This window comes from Dermochelys coriacea, chromosome 8 (assembly GCF_009764565.3).
Source record: "Dermochelys coriacea isolate rDerCor1 chromosome 8, rDerCor1.pri.v4, whole genome shotgun sequence".
Lineage (NCBI taxonomy): Eukaryota > Metazoa > Chordata > Testudines > Dermochelyidae > Dermochelys > Dermochelys coriacea.
Window position 1 is genome coordinate 96,415,166 of NC_050075.1, and position 25,032 is coordinate 96,440,197.

At 47.9% G+C, this 25,032-nt stretch overlaps 2 protein-coding genes across 8 annotated transcripts in view; one reads left to right on the forward strand and one right to left on the reverse strand.

The window, feature by feature from the left end:
* TCEANC2 (transcription elongation factor A N-terminal and central domain containing 2) lies at positions 1–14,786 on the reverse strand. 4 transcript variants are annotated; one of them, XM_038412818.2, is made up of 5 exons: positions 14,651–14,786; positions 11,083–11,228; positions 6,221–6,362; positions 3,487–3,680; positions 1–1,471 (listed from the first exon to the last, which is right to left on the reverse strand). In XM_038412818.2, the coding sequence occupies exons 2-5, from the start codon at positions 11,182–11,184 to the stop codon at positions 1,283–1,285; spliced, it is 627 nt and encodes a 208-aa protein (XP_038268746.1). In that variant the 5' UTR covers positions 11,185–11,228; positions 14,651–14,786; the 3' UTR covers positions 1–1,282. The 4 variants fall into 4 exon arrangements, with proteins under 4 accessions (XP_038268746.1, XP_043346901.1, XP_043346900.1 ...); XM_043490966.1 differs by having other exon boundaries at positions 14,604–14,743; XM_043490965.1 differs by having other exon boundaries at positions 14,575–14,694.
* Positions 14,764–25,032, forward strand: part of TMEM59 (transmembrane protein 59) — a 13,481-nt gene continuing 3,212 nt past the window's right edge. For 2 of the 4 annotated variants that reach the window (XM_038412815.2, XM_038412816.2), the window contains exons 1-7: positions 14,764–14,937; positions 19,061–19,166; positions 21,556–21,650; positions 21,864–22,016; positions 22,347–22,419; positions 22,782–22,866; positions 24,678–24,786. In XM_038412815.2, the coding sequence (XP_038268743.1) occupies positions 14,764–14,937; positions 19,061–19,166; positions 21,556–21,650; positions 21,864–22,016; positions 22,347–22,419; positions 22,782–22,866; positions 24,678–24,786 (795 nt within the window). The remainder of the gene's footprint in view (positions 14,938–19,060; positions 19,167–21,555; positions 21,651–21,863; positions 22,017–22,346; positions 22,420–22,781; positions 22,867–24,677; positions 24,787–25,032) is intronic. The other 2 variants (XM_038412817.2, XM_043490963.1) reach the window with 1 other exon arrangement.

A 25,032-nucleotide genomic window follows, 5' to 3' on the forward strand; every position in this document is an offset into this window, starting at 1 on the left:
CTGATTAAAAATAATCTGTTTATTGCTTAAAGTTGTTCACATAATCGCTCTAAAGAATTAATATTTAGTCCATTGTGGGGGTAAGAGCCTTTATGAAAGGTCGATTTACTCTCCCACTGAATTATACTTAGAGATTTCATTACATGCTTTCCTCACATTGGTACACACAAAAAACAAGCACCACTTAAATAAATCAGGAAGGAGGAGTTGATGTTTAAGGTGAGATGCTCATTGAATACCCAGCAAAGAGGTGTCGTAGCAAATCCAGGTGCAGCCTCGTTTACCTGAAGGCCTAGGGAGACATTGAGGTTTTGGGATGCAGTGGGATAAAGCTGGCCAGCCAACTTAGACTGTGCTCTGAGTCCCCAACTCTGGAATACAGTGAAGAGAAGCCCCCGCACTTTGCTAAGCAGTTAGCTCTGGGAGTACCTGGGTATTACTGCAGGGAACATGACTGAACTTGAGTTAACTAGAGCTGTCAGTCATCACCTTCACTTCTGATTGTAAACTCCCACCCCTTCTGACTGGCCCTGAACATCATCGGTACGCTCATGGCTCCTGGAAGAGACAGGGAATCACACTGAGGGCTGGTCTACACTACTGCTTAAGTTGATGTAACTTATGTCGCTCAGGGATGTGAAAAAGACACATGCACATCCTGAGCGACGCAAGTTATCGCAACTTAAGCGCTGTTCACACCAGCGCTGTGTCGATGGGAGACGCTCTCTCGCCAACATAGCTTCTGCCTCTCGCGGAGGTGGAGTAATTATGCCGAAGGGAGAGCGCTCTCCCAGATGTGCTACAGTAGCAAAGCTGCATCGGTGCAGCTACATTGATGTAACACTGCAGTGTAGACTTGCCCTCAGATGTGACAAATAGGGGTGCAAGTGATGTGTGGTTCTGCCAGTGCAAGTTGATACAACTTACATGCTGAACAGCTGATGTTACTTACATTCTGCAGGACCAGAAGAGTGGGTTTGTCGCAGGAAAGGTAATCAACAAGAAGGCATATGGCAAAGTAGGGGAGGCCTATGTACTTTTCCTGCTACAACCCCACCCATTCTGTTCCCTCAAATGTCCACTGACTCACAGATGGTTAATTTACACCACCACTTACATCTCCACTGAATTTGCCCCAGATACCATCCTGAGATATCTTGTCCTTACAATGGCAGAGCGAGTAACATTACTGGTGCTCCGTACTCTTAAAACACAAGGGATTCTCAGTCCCAATATGTGGCATAGGCACGTGAATCCCATGTCCAGTACCAGGCACTCTGAGTCACTTCTTATGGTTTTGTACAAGCGCCCTGACTGGGAGTGCACCAGTTTTCACTTGTGCTCGGGTTTCAGGTTTGTGCTTTAACGTGAAGACTAGGGCTCGCACTGTCCTGCGATATGGTGCATTAATGAGACGGGAAGAGAGATGAAAAGCTTCTCGCTCAATATTTTCAGCCAGTGGGTGATCAATCTGAAAACAGCAAAGTGTAAAATTAGATCCTTATGTTTAATAAGGAGACCAACTGATTGAAATTGGAGTTCGGTGGTTTTCAGAGTTTCTTCATTAATCAGCTCCAATTCAAGGAAATCTACTTCCCATCACATGTGAAACAGGAAGAACAATTTAATTCCACGCAAGCAATTAAGGAACAAGGCAACTTGGTCAGTCGCAGGGAACTCACTCACATCTCCAGCTGGGAGGCAGTGCTTTGCCCTCACAACAGGACACTAATCTGCAACCAGCTTTGGGTATCAAGTTCAACTGCAATTACAAACTACAGTGCACTGTCTCCATAAATTTCACATTTGATCTTTCTGATATAAGGCACCTTGGATACTATTTTCAGCTCAATCCTAAAAGCAATTCTAAGACGCTCCAAATACTTGGGAGCTTTGCCTGGTGCTATAAAGGGAAATGCAGGCTGTGTGTGTGGAAGGAGGTGTAATTAAGAATGCAGAAAGGGATTTGCTAAATGTTAATTATGAAGTTATGTGCCAAGATCTGTAATTTGGCACAGCTTAGAAATGTTATAAATAAACAATAAAGGAAGAAATGAAACCTCCACTGTCCACCACACTTTTAATTTCACTTTTGCCTTTAGTGAGGGGGAATCTCCCACATTTTTTTTTGCAGCTGGGAGACTCCAAAACATTAGAGTGTTATTATTAGAGTATTATTCACCCCCCCAAGTCCTTGCCCCATTTTATCCCCCCTCTGCTACCCGTCTCCCAGTTGCCTGTGTCTTTGTACATCCCCTTCTGACCCACTTAGTCTTTGTACCCTGTTCCCACCTGCAGATTCCCCTCTCCATTGTTCTTGTACTCCCAATTCTTGGACTCCCTCCTTTCCCCGTGATTGTCTATACAGCCTACTGACCAATGCTGAAACAAACCATACCTCTCTGATGATAGCTGCATTCTGGGGAGATTCATGCCTATGGGGGAGCAGGCAATGTTTTCCTTGCCATCCTTTCATATGAATCCTGTTTGAAGAGGGCAGTTTCAATCTCTGCCCTGCCCTGCCACTGGTGTCTCTACACAGCACTGCCTATTTTTGAAGCGGCATGAATTGCCTTGGCAGAGGGTAGACTGTAGGCATCTTGTGCCACTGCAAACCCTGTCTGTTCATACCACCTGGCCCCTGTGCTAGAAACTGACACAGATCTGAAGGGCTGGATTTGAACAAGCCACCTAGTGTATTATGGAGCCTTTCTTTTTTTATCAGTCTCTTGAGTCATTCCCACAGAGACATCCCCACTTTAACCTACCATACCCCTATTCGAAGGAGACAGGTGAGAACTCCTTCAGAACATACCATTCACGCATTAACTGGCCAGAGTGTTTGTTTTTCTTAAGGCCAGATAAAGCTAAAGAACACATTACCTTTAACTTTGCCTTGTATCTCCTGATTGCCTACCACTTGACTTGCTATTTAAAGGATAATTAATGAATAAATTAAAAGGATAATTATGATGGAGTTTAATATACCAGGCAAACTAATCATTAAGCCTTACAGCATGTCTTGTTCATTCACTTAAAGATACCACAGGAATCTAGTATTTACCACCACTTTATATATTATTGACCCCTCTCTGTACATTTTTGCAATAAGTTTTAATTTACAAATACTTAATTACTGAAATACAATTTCCCTGAAACACAGAACAACCAAGAGGTCTTTGTGTAGGTTTTATAGCTAATAAATAGTAGAATGTATAATTTTTCATATTAACGTCCTCTTTCCCTTATACGATCTAAGCATAACAGACACACAGGTGTCCTGTTTGCAGAGTGTGTAAATGAGAGCAATGTCAGACTCATTTTCACCTTTCTTTTCAATAGCCAGAGTAATCTGGGCAAAGGAAAACTAACTCCTTTTGGAAAAAAAAAAACCAACAACAGATCTCTCAATGCAGCAGCTACGTATATATACTCTCCTTTAAGCTTAAAAAAAAAAAAAAAAAAAAGGAGTATCAAGAATATTACCTCTAGTTCCAGAGCATTGCAAAGTAGCTTCCATGCATTCTTCCTGAGAGTCTCTGTTTTGGGATCGCTCCTGACTTCTATCGATGGTTTGTTTGAATAATCTTTGATGAAAGTTCGCCACTCAGTGTAAACGTCTTTTGCAAGATTGGCCACGTCATGGTCTGAATATTTGCGCATCTTATTCACCGTGTGACCTGCCAAATAGAAACAGCAACAGAGTTCGTTCAACTTTGGTGGGTAGGTAAGCGTCATCCAGACCTGTCAGTGCACATTAGTGACAAAACAGCCACAAAGCATTGTATGTCAGACAGCTTCAGCAGAAAACTAAGCACTTGACACAAATGCAAATATGAAAACACTGGGGCCAACACTTGCAGAGTCCTTATTCGCTGATTCAGTGGTGGTTTTGCCTTAGTAACATCCTACGTGCTCGGTTATCCAGGTAAAATGGGAGTAGTGTTCCCTAGATCACAGAGGTGTGTAGTGAGGTGCTCAGACAATACAGGGCTATACGAGTACTTAGAAAGATGGTAAATCTAGTGTAAAGCCTTCAGAATTGGCTCACACAGAATAAAAATGTTTGCTAAAAAATTCTTTGGGGAAGCGAATGTTAGCTGATATTTGCAATGTTTTTACATTCAAGTGAAGAAGTAACGATTTCCTATTGTTTTCCAATCACCATCAGTGACGTTTCTCATGCCCACGGAAATGCACAGGGCGCTACTGCACCCACAAGGAAATGTGCCTTTTGAAAGGGGATATACTACCTAACATAGTGGCTTTCAACCTTTTTTCATTTGCAGATCCCTAAAAAATTCCAATTTAAAAAAAATTCAATTCAATAAAAATTCCACAGGTTGAAAACCACTGACATAACACGAAGCAGAAGGCACAGTTCCTCTTCTTCTGCTCCGTATTCATTTCTAACTGATAACACTATTGGCCAGAAGGTGTCACACTTACTCCTTGGGTTTCATAAAGTACAACTGTGCTTCATCCGTCACCGGTGCAGAGCTGATATAGGAAGGCTGAATGTGCTAAAGATGACAAATTAAATTACAAAATTCAGACCAGGAAGGCAAAGAGGGCCCTCTGCATGAAGATCTACTGCTTTTGCACAGAAACGAGGGGGGTCAGCCCTGGCCCTGCTATTCTCTCCCTCCAGTACATCTGGGTTGATCTCTGCAAGATCAGGATCTGCACAAAAAGAGAGCAGGGAACTGGTGGTCTCACATCACAACCTGTCCCCTGGTCCTGTGAAAATTAATCAAGTCATGGCGGTGTTGTAAGCATGTAACCCCCTCCATGTTGGGGATTCCTTGGGGAAGAAAGGAGGACCGAGGTAGTTGTAACTAAGGAGCAGGGCCTCTATGCTGATGGCTTGGGCCTCCAGCAGAGCCTGGGAACTTCTCTGGGTTTGCAGATGGGTCCCACATCTCATTCCACAGGGGAGCAACCACCCAAAACCAATCAAGGAGGAACTTTGTGGAGATTTCCTTCCCCTCAGTCCTTCTCCCACATATTTTACCATGGAAGGGAGTGACCCAGCCCTTGATTTTAAGCAGGTAACATCTAAGGGTTTGGCTACACTTGCAAGTTAGAGCCATTAAAGCAGCCTCGGGCACCCTTGCTCACTACCCATCCACACTGGCAAGGTACATAGAGTGCTCTGACTCCATGGCTAGAGCTCTCCTGGTACTCCAGCTCGGCGAGAAAATTAATGCTTGTTGCACCTTGGCTAAAATGCCCGGGAGTCAGTGTGAACGATATGTCGCATTACTGCGCTCTGAGGAGGCTCCGTCCCATAATCCCCTTAAGTCAAGTGACCACTCTTCTCATTAAGAAAAGTAGTACTTGTGGCACCTTAGAGACTAAAATTTATTTGAGCATAAGCTTTCGTGAGCTACAGCTCACTTCATCGGCTGTAGCTCACAAAAGCTTATGCTCAAATAAATTTGTTAGTCTCTAAGGTGCCACAAGTACTCCTTTTCTTTTTGCGAATACAGACTAACAATGCTGCTACCCTGAAACTCTTCTTATTGTTTGGAATCACTGAAGGAATGCGGATATGCCCTTTGAAAGCTCTGTTTCCGACAGCCAGCTGCTTATCTGCTCCGAGACAAAGCAACCATTACTGTGGAATGCTGTGTGAGAGAGAGAGAGGCAGGGGGGAGGAGGGGTCTACTGCTGTGTGAACTTACAAGACATGCTGACATTCAGCCCCCCCAAAAACCCACTCTTCCCCTCCACACACACACACACACACACACACACTCCCTGTCACACTCCACCCCAACCCCCCATTTGAAAAGCACGTTGCAGTCACTTGCATGCTGGGACAGCTACCACAATGCACTGCTCTCTGTGGCCGTTGCAAGAGCTGCTAATGTGGCCATGCCAGTGCGCTTGTAGCTGTCAAGTGTGGACAGACTGCAGCTCTTTCCCTACTGCGCTCTATGAAGGCTGGTTTAACTCAAAGCGCTCTACAGCTGCAAGCATAGTCATGCCCTAAATAACTGTGAATAATTCAAGGAGAACTCTTTCTTTGCTGTACTAAGAATTTTGCAGACCATGTAGCTACCTACCACCAGGATTTTATTTAACAATAAGGTAAAGTGCTTAGGACCATTACAGAAAAATACTGTCAACAATTCCCATGTGTATGGAAAAATCCAACAAGCAAAGGACACAAATCAATCTCATTTTCACACTCTAAATTAGATACAAAGTGCACCTATTTTTGTTGAAAGTAACACATCCTTAGAAGGTATTTTCTTCTTTAATTCCTCCAAAGCTTCGATCAAATTATCTTTAGACTGGCCAGGAAGCTCCAGGACAGATTTCCATCTTTTTATGTCTTCTACAACCACCACTCTCTGGGAAAGAGAAAAGTCATTAGGAAAGTGGAATATTCTTATTGCGAATAAAGATGTTGGCCTTCATCTCAGCTAATGGGGTTGTTATCGACACATGAATTATTGATCATGACATGAACCAGAGCACAGAATATGTGATGGTCCAAAATGATGGGTAATTGCTTGAGAGCAGCTCCCTGTTGTAAATCAGGACAGAAATATCTAGAGGGCAAAGTGAGATTCTTAATCTTATTCTGCCAAAAACAGGGCAATTAGCTGCAAACGTCTCCTAGAAAAAGAAGATAGTTACGCAAGTGTTCAGACTTTGGGAAGCCCACTGTATAAATGGCTGAATAATGAGGGGATGAGAGGGAGTGGATGGGGGAAGCAGCTAATTATAATACTGTTAATAGCAACTTAGTACCAGGCAGGGACTGAATCTGCCCTACTTCTGTTTTCAACTTTGGAAATCTCAGAGCAGGTAGAGAAAAGGAGCTAGGGAGCACCACAGAGGGACTGAAAGAAGCCAGTCAATAACGTATCTGGCTGGCATTTACATAGTGCCTTTCACCCCAAGCATCTTGCAGTGACGCTCCCAAATAAAAGATTATAAGAAGCCTGAGTCTTGTTACATGAAAGATGTAGTGCAAGACCTTTAACAATCGTTCAGCAATGGTTATGCAGCTGATAAGCTGTTTGTATCCTTCTCTGTCTTATATTTAGATTATACCTCTTTGGTACAAGGCAAAATTTTTCTGTTCTGTTTGCAAGCACATAGCACAATAAGGCCCTGATCCAAAACTGGGACACAAGTGCTATCACAATTAATAATAAAAATCTCTTGGTTGCAAAATAACCTGCAGGGGGAAAACAATGAAAAACTAAAGGAGTACTTGTGGCACCTTAGAGACTAACAAATTTATTAGAGCATAAGCTTTCGTGAGCTGCAGCTCACTTCATCGGATGCATACAGTGGAAAATAGAGTGGGAGATTTTATATACACAGAGAACATGAAACAATGGTATCCGTAAAAAGAAAAGGAGTACCATTGTTTCATGTTCTCTGTGTATATAAAATCTCCCCACTCTATTTTCCACTGTATGCATCCGATGAAGTGAGCTGTAGCTCACGAAAGCTTATGCTCTAATAAATTTGTTAGTCTCTAAGGTGCCACAAGTACTCCTTTTCTTTTTACAGATACAGACTAACATGACTGCTACTCTGAAACCAATGAAAAAACTGCCACTCAAGAAAGCGTGTAAGAAGGGAGGGGTGAAAAGCATGCACCTCTACCCACAGATTGTCCTTTTCAATTATCTATATCATGCCCAGATGCTACAGTGATGGGCACGTTAGAAATGCTCAGATACAGACTGACTAATGGATATGCAGGAATCGCTTCACTCACTGTTGAAATGCAAGTTACTCCTAATTTTTTTTTTTTTTAAACTTCTGCAATTAGGACCTGAATGGGAGAAAACACCACCCAATTCCCACTTCTAGCAAGATTAAAAGGGGAAGGGAAAGTGTTATGGTAATATAAATAATAAATTATTAATGGCCAATTGGCCTGTGTCTTTTCCCTCTCCCCATCAAGCATGGAGTTCTGCAAATCTTAAAGCCAGTTCAGTGTGGAGATTCAGGAAAATACATGTCTCAGAGAATCTCTGTCAAATGCTTTAATCCCATGCAGGGAGGGTGGTGTTGGATCCACCTATACATTCTAAATGTGTCTCAAAATGCATTCTTGCTGCCTATTTGAACAGTGTATGCACATTTTACATTCTTTAAATACAACATTTATAAATACAATCATGCGCCTGATTAATGGCACTCCTGGATGATGATTCCAGCATTAGTGTTGCTACTTGGAGTGTTATGACATCCCATATGTTTAGAATGACTTCATATAGTAACTGTACACTGTATTGATGTATTCTACAACTAATTATGAGTCCAAGTTTCAGCTACACTTTCTTAGCAGGTGCAAAATTATGAGCACAGAAATGCATATGTACAGGAATAGATACGCAATTACTCTGTATGAGCTGCAAAATCTATATGTACAGATTTACAGGCCACCTGAGACTGGCTGAAAGTTTGACCCTATGTTTGTGTCTTGGTGGTTTTTTGTTTTGTGTTTGTGATTAATCATAAAACTTTCTAAACAAATTCTAAATCTATTGGACTTTCTTCAAAAAGCTTATATCATGCAGAATCTTGTACTCATGTCACCAAATATCTGACCATTGTTTACAGAATGCCTCTCAATCTGATGGAGAGAGCCTATCCATTGTATTGTTTACTGACAGAGCACACACCACTGAACAGCAGCCATATGTGGGGAGGAATGGAGCAGCCATTCTGTGTCAACTTTACCTTACTGTTTTCAAGTAAGGAAATAAATCAATTGTAAAATTGAAGCCACAGGTAAACTTAGACCTGGGCTGATTGTAAATACCCAAGTTAGAATTTTGGCCAGAACAACAGGAGTAACACCACACCTTGCTAACATTTGCCAAAAGATCTTCAATGACCACACATTTATGTGACAAATAGTATTTCCAGCAATCCAGTGCCCCCTCGTGGTGTGGTGGAGCACTGGCTCAGTAGGGAGAGAAGTGTCACCTAAATGACAAACACCATTTCTGGCAGCAACCTGGGCTTCCTTTGGAGGATTTTCACTAAACTATTGACCATGTCTTAGCCTAGGAGATCTGATAAGATAAAGCCTGAAGTCTATAGAACAATTGCTACTGATCATCAGCCCCTTTAGCATCCTAGAGTGCAGGGACACCACTTACACTTCTAATTACAAAGAATTCCTAATGCTCAAGTGAAAGGGCTACACTAAACTGTGCCCAATTTTACAGGATACTGAATGGGACTGTTGCACGCTGGGTTCTGAAATACTGATTAGGGATGAAAATTTCACCCTAGAGCAGGGGCAGACAAACTTTTTGGCCTAAGGGCTGCATCAGGTTTCTGAAATTGTATGGAGGGCCGGTTAGGGGAGGCTGTGCCACCCTAAACAGCCAAGCATGGCCCAGCCCCCACCCTCTATCCGACCCCCACTGCTTCTTGCCCCCCGACAACCCCCCCGGGACTTCTGCCCCATCCAACCCCCCCTGCTCATAGATTCATAGATACTAAGGTCAGAAGGGACCATTATGATATAGTCTGACCTCCTGCACAATGCAGGCCACAGAATCTCACCCACCCACTCCTGCAAAAAACCTCACCTATGTCTGAGCTATTGAATTCCTCAAATCGTGGTTTAAAGACTTCAAGGAGCAGAGAATCCTCCAGCAAGTGACCCGTGCCCCATGCTACAGAGGAAGGCGAAAAACCTCCAGGGCCTCTTCCAATCTGCCCTGGAGGAGCTGGGGAGCCGGGGACTACGGGGCTGCCCAGCGGGGCTCGGGCGCCCGGGCTGGGCAGCAGCGACCTCCAAAGGGCACGGGAGGCCAGTTACACGGTTCTCCCAAACCTACACGCGTGGCCTGTCCCAGAAGTGACTTGCCTCGTAGTTCCCGGCGAAGGCGGTTCTCCCTCTGTTTCCTGACGGCCCCCTGGGGACCACTGCCCCATCCACGCCTCCTGCTCTCAGTCCCCTGACGGCCGCCAGACCCCCTCCCCCCCGCTGCCCCATGCAACCCCCCCTTTCCTGACTGCCCCCCCAGGATCCCTGCCCCATCCAACCACCCCTTCTCCCTGACCGCCCCTGGACCCCTCACCCCTAACTATCCCCTGCCCCTAACTGCCCTCCACCACCCCATTCAACCCCCCCTCCTTCCTGACTGTCTCCCCCAGGACCCCTGCCCCATCCACCCCCCTGCTCCCTGTCCCCGACCACCCCCCCCACCCAACCCCTCCCCTCCTTCCTGACTGCCCCTCCGGGACCCCTGCCCCCATTCAACCCCCCTGTTCCCAGCCCTTTGACTGCCCTGACCCCATCCACACCCCTGACCATCACCCAAACTCCTCTGCCCTCTATCCAACCCGCTCCCTGCCCCCTTACTGCGCTGCCTGGAGCACCAAGACAGGCAGCCGCGCAGCACAGAACACTGGGTCAGGCCAGGGGCTCTGCGGCCCCGCTGCCCAGAGCATTGAGCCATGCGGCGGGCGTGGCTGTGGGGAAGAGGGGACAGCAGGGGAGGGGCCGGGGATGAGCCTCCCAAGCCAGGAGCTCAGGGGCGGGGCAGGACTGTCTCATGGGCCCATCTCTGCCCTAGAGAAAGGGGTGGGAAGTAATCCCATGTTAGTGTTAATGGTCTGAAAGGAAATTCAGAGGGGGGCCCCACATCTAAGCATCAGATATGAATGACTTGGACTCACTAAAACTGTAACTTCATAACTCAGCAGGGTAAATCTAACACATTATCCTTTCAAGGCCCAAATCTGATGTTGCCTCAGTTTATGGTGTACATGCATTAGATGAGCTTAAAAACCAACATCCTATCTGCTTTAGACACACATTAAATGTTCCATGGCCTTTTTTGTAATAGGCCACTGCTCCAGTACATTTTCTTTCTCCTTGCTGTTGTGCTGAGTGTTTGTTGTCTTCTTGGCTGCTGTCCATCTCAGAGGCAGCAGCATTTCAGTGGTGCTGTACATACTCTCTCAAGTGCTCTGTGATCCTTTGGGACAGAAGTTGCTATGTAAACTACATCAGGCCTAAACTGAAAATACTATACTGATCTCTTATCCATCCATTCCCTTTGCCCTCCCCACTCTTACCTTCAGAGATTCTAGAGTGGCTTGCTTGTAAACCTTTGCTCCTGGATCTCTTTTCCTAGGGCTTTCTTGAGCTTTGGGTTTTCGTATCACAAATCTATCCATGATGGATACTTAAAGGTCTCCAAGTTTTTGGTTTCGTGCAGCAGCTGTTTCAGTGAGAAAACAGTTGTCCGTTTTCTTTTATGAAACTGTATTGGTAATATTGCTTTAACTTAAAGACAGATCGGTGACAGGAATAACAGCAAAAATAACCTGGGCACCCGAGCTGCAGGTAGATGGGGAAAAGGTGGGGGAGGGCTTTGATGGCAATGTTACACTGAGCCACAACTTCAATGAAGCTGCAGGGTACAAAAGACAATTGGGGGAAGTGGGGGGGGGCTTGGGCTGCTACTGGGGCTGGCTGGGAGCGCAGATCTGCGTGGCTGGAGATTTGGGGCGAGGCTGACCGGTACGCAAAGGGGCGGGGCTACGAGTTACAACATGCACCATGGGGACGGGCATGGGGTGCCCAGCTCATGCCCCAGGGGGAGGGGGGGAGTCGGGGGGCCCGGCCCGCGGGGGGGGAGAGGGAGGGAGGAAGGGAGTCGGGGGGCCCGGCCCGCGGGGGGGGGAGAGGGAGGGAGGAAGGGAGTCGGGGGGCCGGGCCCGCGGGGGGGGAGAGGGAGGGAGGAAGGGAGTCGGGGGGCCGGGCCCGCGGGGGGGGAGAGGGAGGGAGGAAGGGAGTCGGGGGGCCCGGCCCGCGGGGGGGGAGAGGGAGGGAGGAAGGGAGTCGGGGGGCCGGGCCCGCGGGGGGGGAGAGGGAGGGAGGAAGGGAGTCGGGGGGCCCGGCCCGCGGGGGGGAGAGGGAGGGAGGAAGGGAGTCGGGGGGCCCGGCCCGCGGGGGAGGGGAGAGGGGGGGAGGGAGGGAGTCGGGGGGCCCGGTCCGCGGGGGAGGGGAGAGGGGGGGAGGGAGTCGGGGGGCCCGGTCCGCGGGGGAGGGGAGAGGGGGGGAGGGAGGGAGTCGGGGGGCCCGGCCCGCGGGGGAGGGGAGAGGGGGGGAGGAAGGGAGTCGGGAGGCCCGGCCCGCGGGGGAGGGGGGAGGGAGTCGGGAGGCCCGGCCCGCGGGGGAGGGGGGGAGGGAGGGAGTCGGGGGGCCCGGCCCGCGGGGGGGGGAGAGGGAGGAAGGGAGTCGGGGGGCCCGGCCCGCGGGGGGGGGGGAGAGGGAGGGAGGAAGGGAGTCGGGGGGCCCGCGGGGGGGGAGAGGGAGGAAGGGAGTCGGGAGGCCCGGCCCGCGGGGGGGGAGAGGGAGGGAGGGAGTCGGGAGGCCCGGCCCGCGGGGGGGGAGAGGGAGGGAGGAAGGGAGTCGGGGGGCCGGGCCCGCGGGGGGGAGAGGGAGGGAGGAAGGGAGTCGGGGGGCCCGGCCCGCGGGGGAGGGGAGAGGGGGGGAGGGAGGGAGTCGGGGGGCCCGGCCCGCGGGGGAGGGGAGAGGGGGGGAGGAAGGGAGTCGGGAGGCCCGGCCCGCGGGGGAGGGGAGAGGGGGGGAGAGGGAGGGAGGAAGGGAGTCGGGGGGCCGGGCCCGCGGGGGGGAGAGGGAGGGAGGAAGGGAGTCGGGGGGCCCGGCCCGCGGGGGAGGGGAGAGGGGGGGGAGGGAGGGAGTCGGGGGGCCCGGCCCGCGGGGGGGGGGAGGAGGGGGGGAGGAAGGGAGTCGGGGGGCCGGGCCCGCGGGGGAGGGGAGAGGGGGGGAGTCGGGGGGCCCGGCCCGGGGGGAGGGGGGGAGGGAAGGGAGTCGGGGGGCCCGGCCCGCGGGGGAGGGGGGAGGGAGGAAGGGAGTCGGGGGGCCCGGCCCGCGGGGGAGGGGGGGAGAGGGAGGAAGGGAGTCGGGGGGGCCCGGCCCGCGGGGGGGGGAGAGGGAGGAAGGGAGTCGGGGGGCCGGGCCCGCGGGGGGGGGAGAGCAGGAGGAAGGGAGTCGGGGGGCCCGGCCCGCGGGGGGGGGGGAGGGAGGAGGGAGTCGGGGGGCCCGGCCCGCGGGGGGGGAGAGAGGGAGGAAGGGAGTCGGGGGGCCCGGCCGCGGGGGGGGAGGGAGGGGGAGGAAGGGAGTCGGGGGGCCCGGCCCGCGGGGGGGGGAGGGGAGGAAGGGAGTCGGGGGGCCCGGCCCGCGGGGGGGGGGAGAGGGAGGAAGGGAGTCGGGGGGCCCGGCCCGCGGGGGGGGGAGAGGGAGGAAGGGAGTCGGGGGGCCCGGCCCGCGGGGGGGGGAGAGGGAGGGAGGAGGGAGTCGGGGGGCCCGCGGGGGGGGGAGAGGGAGGGAGGAAGGGAGTCGGGGGGCCCGCGGGGGGGGGAGAGGGAGGGAGGAAGGGAGTCGGGGGGCCCGCGGGGGGGGGAGAGGGAGGGAGGAAGGGAGTCGGGGGGCCCGGCCCGCGGGGGGGGGAGAGGGAGGAAGGGAGTCGGGGGGCCCGGCCCGCGGGGGGGGGAGAGGGAGGGAGGAAGGGAGTCGGGGGGCCCGGCCCGCGGGGGGGGAGAGGGAGGGAGGAAGGGAGTCGGGGGGCCCGGCCCGCGGGGGGGGAGAGGGAGGGAGGAAGGGAGTCGGGGGGCCCGCGGGGGGGGGCGAGGGAGGAAGGGAGTCGGGAAGGCCCGGCCCGCGGGAGGGGAGAGGGGGGAGGAAGGAGGGAGGCCCGGCCCGCGGGGGAGGAAGGGGAGTCGGGGGGCCCGGCCCGCGGGGGAGGGGGGAGGGAGGGAGTCGGGGGGCCCGGCCCGCGGGGGGGGGGGAGGAAGGGAGTCGGGGGGCCCGGCCCGCGGGGGGGAGGGGAGGGAGGGAGGAAGGGAGTCGGGGGGCCCGGCCCGCGGGGGGGGAGAGGGAGGGAGGAAGGGAGTCGGGGGGCCGGCCCGGGGGGGGGAGAGGGAGGGAGGAAGGGAGTCGGGGGGCCCGGCCGCGGGGGAGGGAGGGAGTGGGGGGGCCCGGCCCGCGGGGGGGGCGGGGGGGAGAGGGAGGGAGGAAGGGAGTCGGGGGGCCCGGCCCGCGGGGGGGAGAGGGAGGAAGGGAGTCGGGGGCCCGGCCCGCGGGGGGGGAGGGAGGGAGGGCGGAAGGGAGTCGGGAGGCCCGGCCCGCGGGGGGGAGAGGGAGGGAGGGAGTCGGGGGGCCCGGCCCGCGGGGGGAGGGAGGGAGGAAGGGAGTCGGGGGGCCCGGCCCGCGGGGGAGGGGAGAGGGAGGGAGTCGGGGGGCCCGGCCCGCGGGGGAGGGGGGAGGAAGGGAGTCGGGAGGCCCGGCCCGCGGGGGGGAGAGGGAGGGAGGAAGGGAGTCGGGGGGCCCGGCCCGCGGGGGGGGGGGAGGGAGGGAGTCGGGGGGCCCGGCCCGCGGGGGGGGTGGGGGGAGGGAGGGAGCTGGGTGTCCGGCAGGGCAAGGCGTGGAGTGGCAGCGATGGGCGCGGTGTTCGGCTGCCCGGCGGGGTGGCGGGGCTCGGGCGCCCGGGCTGGGCAGCAGCGACCCCCAAAGACACGAGAGGCCAGTTACACGGTTCCTCGCGCGGCCCGTCCCGGAAGTGACTGGCCGGGTAGTTCCCGGCGAAGGCGGTTCTGCCTCTCCTGCCCCGCTCACCTCCGACCGGGAAACTGCGCCTCCCGTCAGGCCGCGCGGCGAGGGAACTCTCGCGATATCGCTCGAGCCCCGTCCTTCACCTGAGGGCCGGGAGTGGGAGAGGGAGGGGCAAGATGGCGGCGCCGCGGGGGAGGCTGGCGGGGCTGGGTCTCTTTCTGCTGCTCCTGGTCTGCAGGCGGAGCTGGGCGGCCGCGGGCTCCTCCGAGGCCTTTGACTCGGCGCTGGGGAGCACGGCGTCGTGCCACCGGGCCTGCCAGCTGACGTACCCCCTGCACACCTACCCCAAGGTAGGGGCCCCCGCCCGCCCGATCGAGCCTGTCAGGCTACGGGCCTCCCCTCCCCCAGCCGCTCCTGCGCTATGGGGCTCCCTTGGAGCCTTCCCCAAACCTTCCTCTAGGTCCAGGCCTCCCAGTGCCGTCCCCCGCCCGGCACGGAGCCAGACGCCGCCCCCGGCACTCTGGCCCCAAGGCGCAGGGCCTTCCGCCGGGGTCCCCCTGCTTCTCCCCAGCTGGGACCGTCCCTGATGTGATTCAAGTCAGTGAGGCTCTGTTGGCATGACAAGCTGGGCAAGTGTTGCCGGAAGATAAGAGAGACTCCTCGGGTATTTGTCGGGATGAGGGTGACCCGCTTCCCCCGCCCGATAGCTTCTGAGGCTTGTTCACCCTGGTCCATGGGTCGTTGGTGAGTCCTTATCTGGGAGCAGGTACTTCTAGGTGTGGGGCCCTCGGCCAGGAAGATCCCCCCCCCCCATACACACCAACCCCAAGACATGCCCGGTTCCTGTCGGGGGCCCCTTCCCACGGGATACAGATAGACTAGAACAGTGGTTCTCCAACTTTTGTACTGGTGACCCCTTTTGCATAGCAAGCCTCTGGGTGCGACCCCCCCTTGTACATTAAAAGCACTTTTAATATATTTAACACCATTAGAAATACTGGAGGCAAAGCGGGGTTTGGGGGGGAGGCTGACAGCTCGTGACCCCCCCCATGTAATAACCTTGTGAGCCCCTGCGGGGTCCTGAGCCCCCAGTTTCAGGACCCCTGGACTAGATGAGGCAATATCTCTTATTGGTTCAACTTTTATTGATGGAAGGTAAAAGCTTTGGAACTATACAGATCTCTTCTTCAGGTCTGGGAAAGGAAATAGACCTGAAGAAGAGCTCTGTGTAGCAATCAGTAATCTCTCTGTAAGGAGGGGGGACGAGGTGGTTGTTGTGGGGTTTCCATGTGCCCTGTTTTCTTCTCTCTCCTTCCCTCAAAGAAACAATACCAACTTGATTTGGGCTGCTCTGGCTTTAAAACCATACAAAATATCTTTGTGTGTTGACAAGTAAAAAGTCCTGAATTGTGACACTGATAAAACATTTGAATTATAGAGGATGAAGTCTGAAGAGTTGTAAAAAATAGCACTCCAAAAATGAGCACCCCCCTCCCCCCCCGGGTTCTACTTAACTTAGGCAGAAGTCTTTCATGGTATCTGTCTTTATAAAAGGAAGGTGTTGGAAAACTGTTCCCCCTAGCTCTGTTTCATGTTGAGGTTCAGCATCAGTTCAGGATTCCATAGAATTTTGAGTTACTGTTGGAATTTGGAAAATTCATTATTCTTTTCAGTCTTGTGAATTTTTGACTGGTAATACACTGCTGCAGATAGAGAGTAAAGTATAACAAGTTGAGTTCAAAATGTGGGGTGCACAAATAACAAATGAGGGACGGGAGTAATAGAGCAGAAAGTTTGAAGTGTGGAATTAATATTTGAGTCAGTAACTGTGATGTGTATACCTCAACAATGAGTGGAAGCAACAAAGACTTGCGTGGATGGAATGAAATGGATATCAAGAATATTGGACTTTATGTCCCATGTTGAGATGTCTAAGCAGGATACCAATTGTAAAAAAGGCCAAAGTTTGGGAATTGAATCATTGTAAAATTAAACATCTTTCTTCCTTAATTCCAACCCCAAATCTTTTCCTACTGCAGATCAAATTTCGGATGCCTGTGGTTTTAGTTGGAGGACTTTGCCAAGTTTTTGAAGGAAGTTGAGACTCTGGTGTTTCTTGTAGCCTTCAGAGTTTTTAAAAAAACTAAACACTTTGAGCTCATCATTACAGTATACATCATAAAGAGGCCAATAAAATGACGCACACAATTTTCTTCCTACTGAGTCTTTTGTGACTTAAACAATCCATCCTGTGTTGATTTTAAGCACTATCTACCACTAAGCCACCACATAGAAATAGAGGTGACAGGAAACTTTTATTTTGGAAACATTCATTGTTTGGTTTAACTCATGAAAGAGAAACTTTATTAAGACTTATCAGGATAATCTGTGTGTGCATCATACCTGCCAAAGCCAATTCAATATGAATGTCAACATCTGTGGCATATTTTCTGCAGTAGGATATTTCTATTACAGACAAAAATTAAAGTTGTTAGGCTTTATTTAAAAAAAAAATTGACCCAGTTTGGCAGTTGCTTTGATATTTTATACTGCAAAAACATATAGAACACCTGTGTCTGAAAGAAACACACATCAGTTTGTTTGCAAGGGGTTATGTGGTAAGGTGTGGTGTGTTTGCCTTGTTCCTTTAATAATTGATTCAAAGTTCTCTCTTCAACTATAAAGCAGATGGTGACAACCATAAGGATGAGGACAGAGCCAAAAGACCAGTCTTGAGTTTTCCTGTTAACAGATTCACATGGTGTCAAATGCAGAACAATGCTAATGGTTTACAACAACACTACAAACAGCTAGTTATGTTGGTCCTAACATATGAGAGAGACAAGGTAGGTGAGCTAATATCTTTTACTGGACCAGCTTCTGTTGGAGGAAGGTACAAACATTCAAACTACACAGTTCTTCAGGTCTGTGGAAAGAAGTCAGACGCTTTTTGAAAGCTTGTGCTTTCCACCAACAGAAATTTGTCCAGTAAAAGGTATTATCTTACCTATCTCATCTCTGACAAAATAGTTCCACAATGTGGAATATTTTTCTAACTCTCTATTTTTATTGCTTTGCTATTAAAAAAAAAAAAAAAAAAAAACAAGCAAAATTTCTAAGATACCAGGGAAGTAGGTACTTGCCTCATCTAAACACAGTTTTTCTATCAGAATGGTATAACTACTCTCGTTGGGGGCATGTTTTTTTATCTAAATAGTTATAATGTTACAACTCCTAGTTACGCTCATGCAACTTAGCATGGCTGTAGTTATACTAATACAAAGGTGCTGTATACCAGTGTAGCTTATTCCCCTTTCCATAAGGAAATAAGCTATACTTGTATGACTGTGACCACACTAAGAGGATTGTACTGCCTTAGCTACACCAGTACTGCTCTAGCTATACAACTTTTGTGGCTAGACAAGCCCTCAAATGAAGTCTACCTCACAGACCCCATTTCTCTGCCACCTGGTACTTCTAGCAATTAAAAGAGTGCGTTTCTCACAGCTAAGTGAGTATTTTCTTGTGAAACAAAATACTATAGCACTTCATTAATTATTGGGAGAAGCATTAAGTTGTTTTTTACTTTGAGTCTTCTGAATGCTACCATACTATAATCTTGTTTGGGGCACTATACAGAGAGCTCGATATAGTCCCTGCCCTGAAGAACTTAGTCTAAGACAGTAACATATGAAAGGAGAGAAAGAGGGTGACAATCAAATAGGAACATTGATATACATTTTTTAATACACTTGCTGTGTCTTAGTTTTGTAATTACATAAAGGAATACTCTTCTCTCTTTCCCTCAGCAAAGCCATTAAATAGTATGTTGACTGGCTATTTTGGCAAGTAAGTCGCCATGACACAGGAATAGTGCACCACAAAATATACTCTGATTACTTATTTTGACAACTCTTTTTACTTCTAATTATATCCCATAACAAATAATTGTTGTTTTGACAATATACTATTCACCTGCATTATTACTCCTCCCTGATAGCATTTGCCATTAAATCTTTGAGAGGTAAGGACTGCCAACTTTCTGTATGGATTAGTGAAGTGACGGTTAATAGGTTCTACCTCGATTCTTTAGCAGCTAGTACATTTATTTTTAAAGCTGTCATTTTTCAGAAATGTATTTTTGAACTTGCTGACTTTAGTGATCTGTCTATTCAAGGCCGGCTCCTTGCTGAATAAAGAACTATGTTCTGCTTGGACTAAGAAAGTCCATATCAAAGTTGCCCAACAGTTTTAAAGAACTGGAATTTGCTTTTGTTCCAGACTGTACAGACCTTGGTGTTTGGCTGCCTTCTAAGGTTTTCTTTTTGTTTGGCGTTTTTTGCTAGAACATTTTCCCAGGTAGCTTTTATAGTACTTAGAAAAGTAGTAATGTTTGCTTGTTGCTACCCTAGGTTCTTGGGTGGAGTATTTAGTAATCTCTTTAGCAACCCTGCTTTTCTTGTAACTTCCCAGGAAGAGGAACTGTATGCATGTCAGCGAGGCTGCAGACTGTTTTCTATTTGTCAGTTTGTGGATGATGGAATTGACTTGAATCGGACCAAACTGGAATGTGACTCTGGTAAGATAATTTTGTGCTCTTTCCACAAGATGTAATGTGAAGAGACAAATGAAGGGAAGAGTGGAAAAGTATAAAGGGATACTGTCAATTTGACTTTTTTAAAATTGATATTACTCTTTTAAAAAAAGTTTGATAGAGCACTCATTACAATTTCTCAAATTTTTAAAAGGGATTTCTGCTTTGTGAGCCTTTAAAACATAAGGTCCTTTTGGCCAAGGGAAAAACTTAGGTGATGTAACCATATTAGGTGTAAAATGGTTAGCTGACAATGTAATTTTCAAACTAATAGTGTCTCTTTTACTCCATGCAACATTGAGCAATGACATAACATAATAAATGACATCAGTTGCAATGATTTTCATAGCCCTATTTGTTGGGACTGTATGGGTTTGTATTTACTTCAGCTGAAATGTTTGATTTACAAAGCACAAATCTTGAACTGTATACTACGTCACTAATATGGCCTCATTCAACCTAAATTTACAATCTCTTTACTATGGAAAGAGAAACAAATCTTAATTACATTATCTGCCTTTCATATAGTTAAACAACTTGGGAGCTGGGTGTATGTCTTGTTGAATTAAGCCATTAAATATCAAACATTCATGAATAACTAATTGTTTTAAAGGATTAATTATCTGAAGATCAGATGAAGAATGTTGATAGTTAAAACTGTGAAAATACTTGTTAGAAATTATATACCAAGCTAGTATTTCTTTGCAGTTCTGTAGTACTTCCAGCCAAGGATCTTAAAAGCAATTGATAAACATTAAGGTTTGTATACTGAGATCAAAAGCGTGGTGCCAAGCAAGCGAGGCAGGAGAGGGAGCATCTCTCCCTAAGTGCCAACGGCACTAAAAAGAGGCTCAATTGTGTGCTGAAGGCAAAAGGGGCAGTGGCAAGCTCCAATAGCAGAGAGAGTTGGGGAAAGGCATGTTAGTACAATACAGAGCTGTGTTATATGAGCTGGGAATAGGCGAGAGCTGCAGAGAAGCAGTATCCTGTGCACAGCTGTGATGCTGGCATTTCTTTTCAATTGCCAAACCCCACATCAAGGGGGATCATAAAAAGGGGTAGTGCAGCAAAAGTCCAAATGTAGAGCTGAGTTTGGATTGTTGCCTCCTTTCCTGTACAGCATTTCCACCCTGGACTGTTGCCTTCTGCCTGTTCATTTGCAGTGGTCTTATAACACTGATTTTGTTCATTGCTTGGTGGCTGTCTTGTGCTTTGTGATGCACTTCCTGATCATTCTGTTCAGTTCTGTCTCTAGGTGCTTCTGTGGCTGCCAGTTGTCTGACTTTGTGACTGTTTTACCATAGGACTGTTGCTCAGGCTCCTGAGAACTCCACACTCAGATATTTGGCTGATTACTGTGCATTCCCTGCCAGGATTTTGTCTACCCTGTTTCCATAGTCTGCCCATTTCTGGTTCTATGCTTGTTCATTTTCCTCTCCTGTGAAGAAATAGATAGTACTAATTTTCAGTATGCACTTTTACTTGTCAAATCTGTTCTTTTTGTGCCTTCTGGCCTAAGCCTCCCAATACCCTAGTGAGAGAGGATTATCCCCACTTGACTTCTGTTCTCCGGTTCCCCAGATGCAGAGACTTTTTCCAAGGTCATACAGCAGGTGGGTGGCTAAGCCACAAATAGAATACAAATCTTCTGGCTTCTGTACTGCTAGTCCTTTATTTATTTTAAATATTGGATAAGGATATTTGGAAATAAGAGCAGAACTGACTTTATATTTTTGATAAAGCTTGAAATTGGTATAGAAAGTCTGACTGTACTCATGCAACACTGATGGGCAAACCCTCCCTTGTTCCCTGTTATGCCATGGCTCTCTGAAGTTTGATGGATTTCTCTGTTAGTTTACTTCCTTCTGGGATCCCAGTTCCATCCCCTGGAGCAAAACTTGAACTCTTCCATGGTATGTGGGAGGGAAGGCCATAGTCCTGTGGGAGGGTTTTATCAGAACTTGGGCTGATAATTCATGCCGTCTCTGGAACAAAATTCTTGCCTATTCTACTGGGTTGAGGCCGTGTTAATTTACGTCACTATGTTGGAATTTACTATACCAGTAATTGCTCTTACTTTATTTTGATTGTTTTTTGCTTTTCCTCATTTCTGTGATCAAATGCTATTGCTGCACTCAGCTTTTACGCATAACCCAGTTTTATGCCTATTTTAGATGGATCATCTAGATTGCATCAGCCCAAAGAACCCAGTACCAGCATTGGTACATTGCTCTCATATCATTCCTCAGGTGGGATTGGGAGTTTGTCACTTAAGTCCTGATCAGACAGTACCTACACCTTACACTCGTGCTTTCAGTTGCTGACTTAAAATGTGAAATTATTTTCCATTTTACACAACTTTTCTTCTTTGCAGCCTGTACCGAAGCATATTCCCAGTCCGATGAACAATATGCTTGCCATCTTGGGTGCCAGAATCAGCAGCCATTTGCTGCACTGAGACAAGAGCAAGTAAGCATGTAGCATATTTGTCAAATGCCACCTACTTGTTTTCTGCCGCTCACATTCTTTTTTTTCCCCCAAATTTAATGTGTGTGTGTGTGTGTGTGTGTGTGTGTGTAGAAAGACGGAGAGAAATTCTCTATTTAAAGACTAAAACTTTATTGTTAAATTGCTCTAATATGTACAGAACAAATTGAAAACCAGTTAGTGATGTGTTTACAGTTAATGTCCCTGATGCCAAGGATTCATCTCCTTTTCCCTCTGACACTGGTGAGATCATTCTGGAGTGACATGATGGACTCGGCACAGAGCTTCATAACTTCCTCATGGACCTTCTACCTTCAAGCCGATGATGGCAAAATAGTTATATTCCAGGTGCTTGCTTGCTTTTTTACTTTTACAAGGCATTGTGTGTCCTGGGGGTTAACTGTTGATCTCCTGCTTCTTCCAATCACAGAACAGTTAGTAGAGCAGTCTCAGAAAGTAACTGCATGCTTAATGTTTGGCAGCAGTCAGTCTATCTTTGTAGTGGTCACTGGATTTGCAATGTAGAAAGCAAAATTAACTTAAATGGGTAGTGTGTCACAAAATTTTCCCATTTCTTTTGCAAATGTAAATGATGCTTATGGGATGACTATAATTTTATGGTTAATTGAAGCTTTATGAAATACAAACAAGACCTTACAATTTTCATTATTGTTTTAGTCAAAGCCAGAAGTTCAATATATTCCACAGGACACCACAGATCTGAAAGAATCGTTGTCGAGCAAAACATCCTGTAAGTTGGTTTGGGTTCTTTCGAGTGCAAACGAAAATATTCATAACGTGCACAAGTCAAATCTTCCACAAAGGGAAAAGTGCATGTCATTATGGGCAGCCTGTCACTCTCACTGTCACCCTGTGTGCATTGCAACAAAGGCCACAGTTGTAAACTCCTTTTAAAATGTATTTTAAATACCATGGTATTTATGCCCTTGCCACGCTGGAATTAGAACCATTTTAAAGAAGCTGTCTACTATCAATGCCTTTGTATAGACAGGGACTATATGAGACTAGAGTTTTTAAACATAAATCTTGGGTGGTTTTTTTTTTTTTTTTTTAATGTAACCTTGTAACGGAGCTGTCATTGTGATATTTCAGCAGACCTACAGCCAGGAGGTTCACAGACACACAGAGGATTTTTTGAAGAGGAGGAAAGCAAGAGCTTTTTCAAATGTCTTTCTATGTATGTATCTTCTATTGTCTTATAAAAGCTTAAAGGGTAGGATGACATTCCTTCCCCATATATTTTACATCTCATAGACTAAATCAGAAAATCTCAAAATGACAGAACTGTATTCAAAAAAGATGATGTTTTGGAGGAGATGTTAAAAGGGAGATTCCAAGCACTTGTGTTAAAGAGCCATTGCTGGACCTATCCTTCATTTAAAAAAAAAAACAAAAAACCACACAAAAAAACGAAACACTAGATAGATTTTTTTTTTGGAATCCTGTTATAGTCTTGGCCTTCACAACATCCTCAGGCAAGGAGTTTCACAGGTTGACCTTGGGTTGTCAAAAAATACTTCCTTTTGTTTATTTTAAACCTGCTGCCTGTTAATTTCATTTGGTGGCCCGTAGTTCTTGTATTATGAGAAGGAGTAAGTAACATTTCTTTATTTACTTTCTCCACACCAGTCATGATTTTATAGCCCTCTATCATATCCCCCGCTTAGTCGTCTCTTCTCCAGGCTGAAAAGTCTTATTAATCTCTCCTCATAAGGCAGCAGTTCCATACCCCTAATAATTTTTGTTGCCCTTTTTCTGAACCGTTTCCAAGTCCAATATATCTTTTTTTTGAGATGGGGCAACCACATCTGCACGTAGTATTCAAGGTGTGGGTGTACAATGGGTTTATATAGAGGCAATATGATATTTTCTATCATATTATCTATCCCTTTCTTAATGATTCCCAACATTCTGTATGCTTTTTTGACTGTCATTGCACACTGAGTGGATGTTTTCAGAGAACTATCCACAATGACTCCAAGATCTTTCTTGAGTGATAACAGCTAATTTAGACCCTATCATTTTATATGTATAGTTGGGATTGTTTTCCAGTGTGCATTACTTTGCATTTATCAACATCAACTGTCAACAAAATGATTAGGAGTATGGAACAGTTTTCATATGATGGGAGATTAAAAGGACTGGGACGGATCACATCTCTTAGAAAAGAGATGACTAAAGGGAGATGTGATAGAGGTCCATAAAGTCATGAATGTTGTGGAGATAGTGAATAGGGAAATGTTGTTGTTTACCCCTTCACATAACACAAGAACTAAGGGTCACCAGATTAAATTAATAGGCAGCTGGTTTAAAACAAACAAAAGAAAATAATACTTCACACACTGCACAGTCAACCTGTGGAACTCAGTGCCCTGGGATGTTGTGAAAGCCAAAAGTGTAACTGGGTTGGGTCCGTCAGGAATGCAACCCCATGCTCCAGGTATCCCTAAACCTCCAGTTGCCAGAAGCTGGGACTGGATGACTGTGGGTGGATCACTCAGTTGTCATATTCTGTTCATTCCCTCTGAAGCATCTGGCACTGGCCACTGTCAGAAGACAGGATACTGGGCTAGATGGACCATTGGTCTGACAAGTATGGCCGTTACATTCTTTAGAATTGTGCTAACCATTTGGCTGCTATTTCCCTAGCATAATGAAGTTCTTAAGGCAGAAAGAGAGATTTAGCTGTCATGCATACAAAATGTAGTTAATGGAGAGATTTGTATGCTAAATACCTTAAAGCAGGAGTCAGCTTGGGATCTAGTAAAGAAACTGCCAGACTTGATTAGTTCTGCTTCTCTATCCTGTACCTGAAGACTGGTAACTAAGGTGGGGTGGGAGGCTGGTTTCCCAGACTTCTCCAGTGAAGCATTCAACTGAATGATCTAGACATGGGAACGCAGGTTGGTAAAGGTCAGCATATGTCTTTAAGAATATCCTGTTTTCTTAAACTGTTAAACAACTTTAACGATGTTCATTACATTTCAGAAATTCTGGTTGGATTTTAACTACTACACTTGTTTTCTCCGTACTGGTGCTACTCTGGATTTGTTGTGCTACCGTTGCAACAGCGGTACAGCAGTATGTTCCATCTGAGGTAATGCTAATTATTCTATAGCTTACAGCACCTTGCAGTTATTCATATTACTTATTGCCTGAAATGCTATAAGGTCTTGGATATAGAGCTGGTTTTTTGGTTCACTGGCAGTTCTGCAAAACTAAAAATAAAATATGCTAGAATCAAACTAAAAATGTTGGCAAATCACGTCAGTGTATTTTGATTTGGGTTTAACAAAATGTTTCCTCTGCCTCAAAATGAAGCAGTTTGTGTTGTGACATTTTA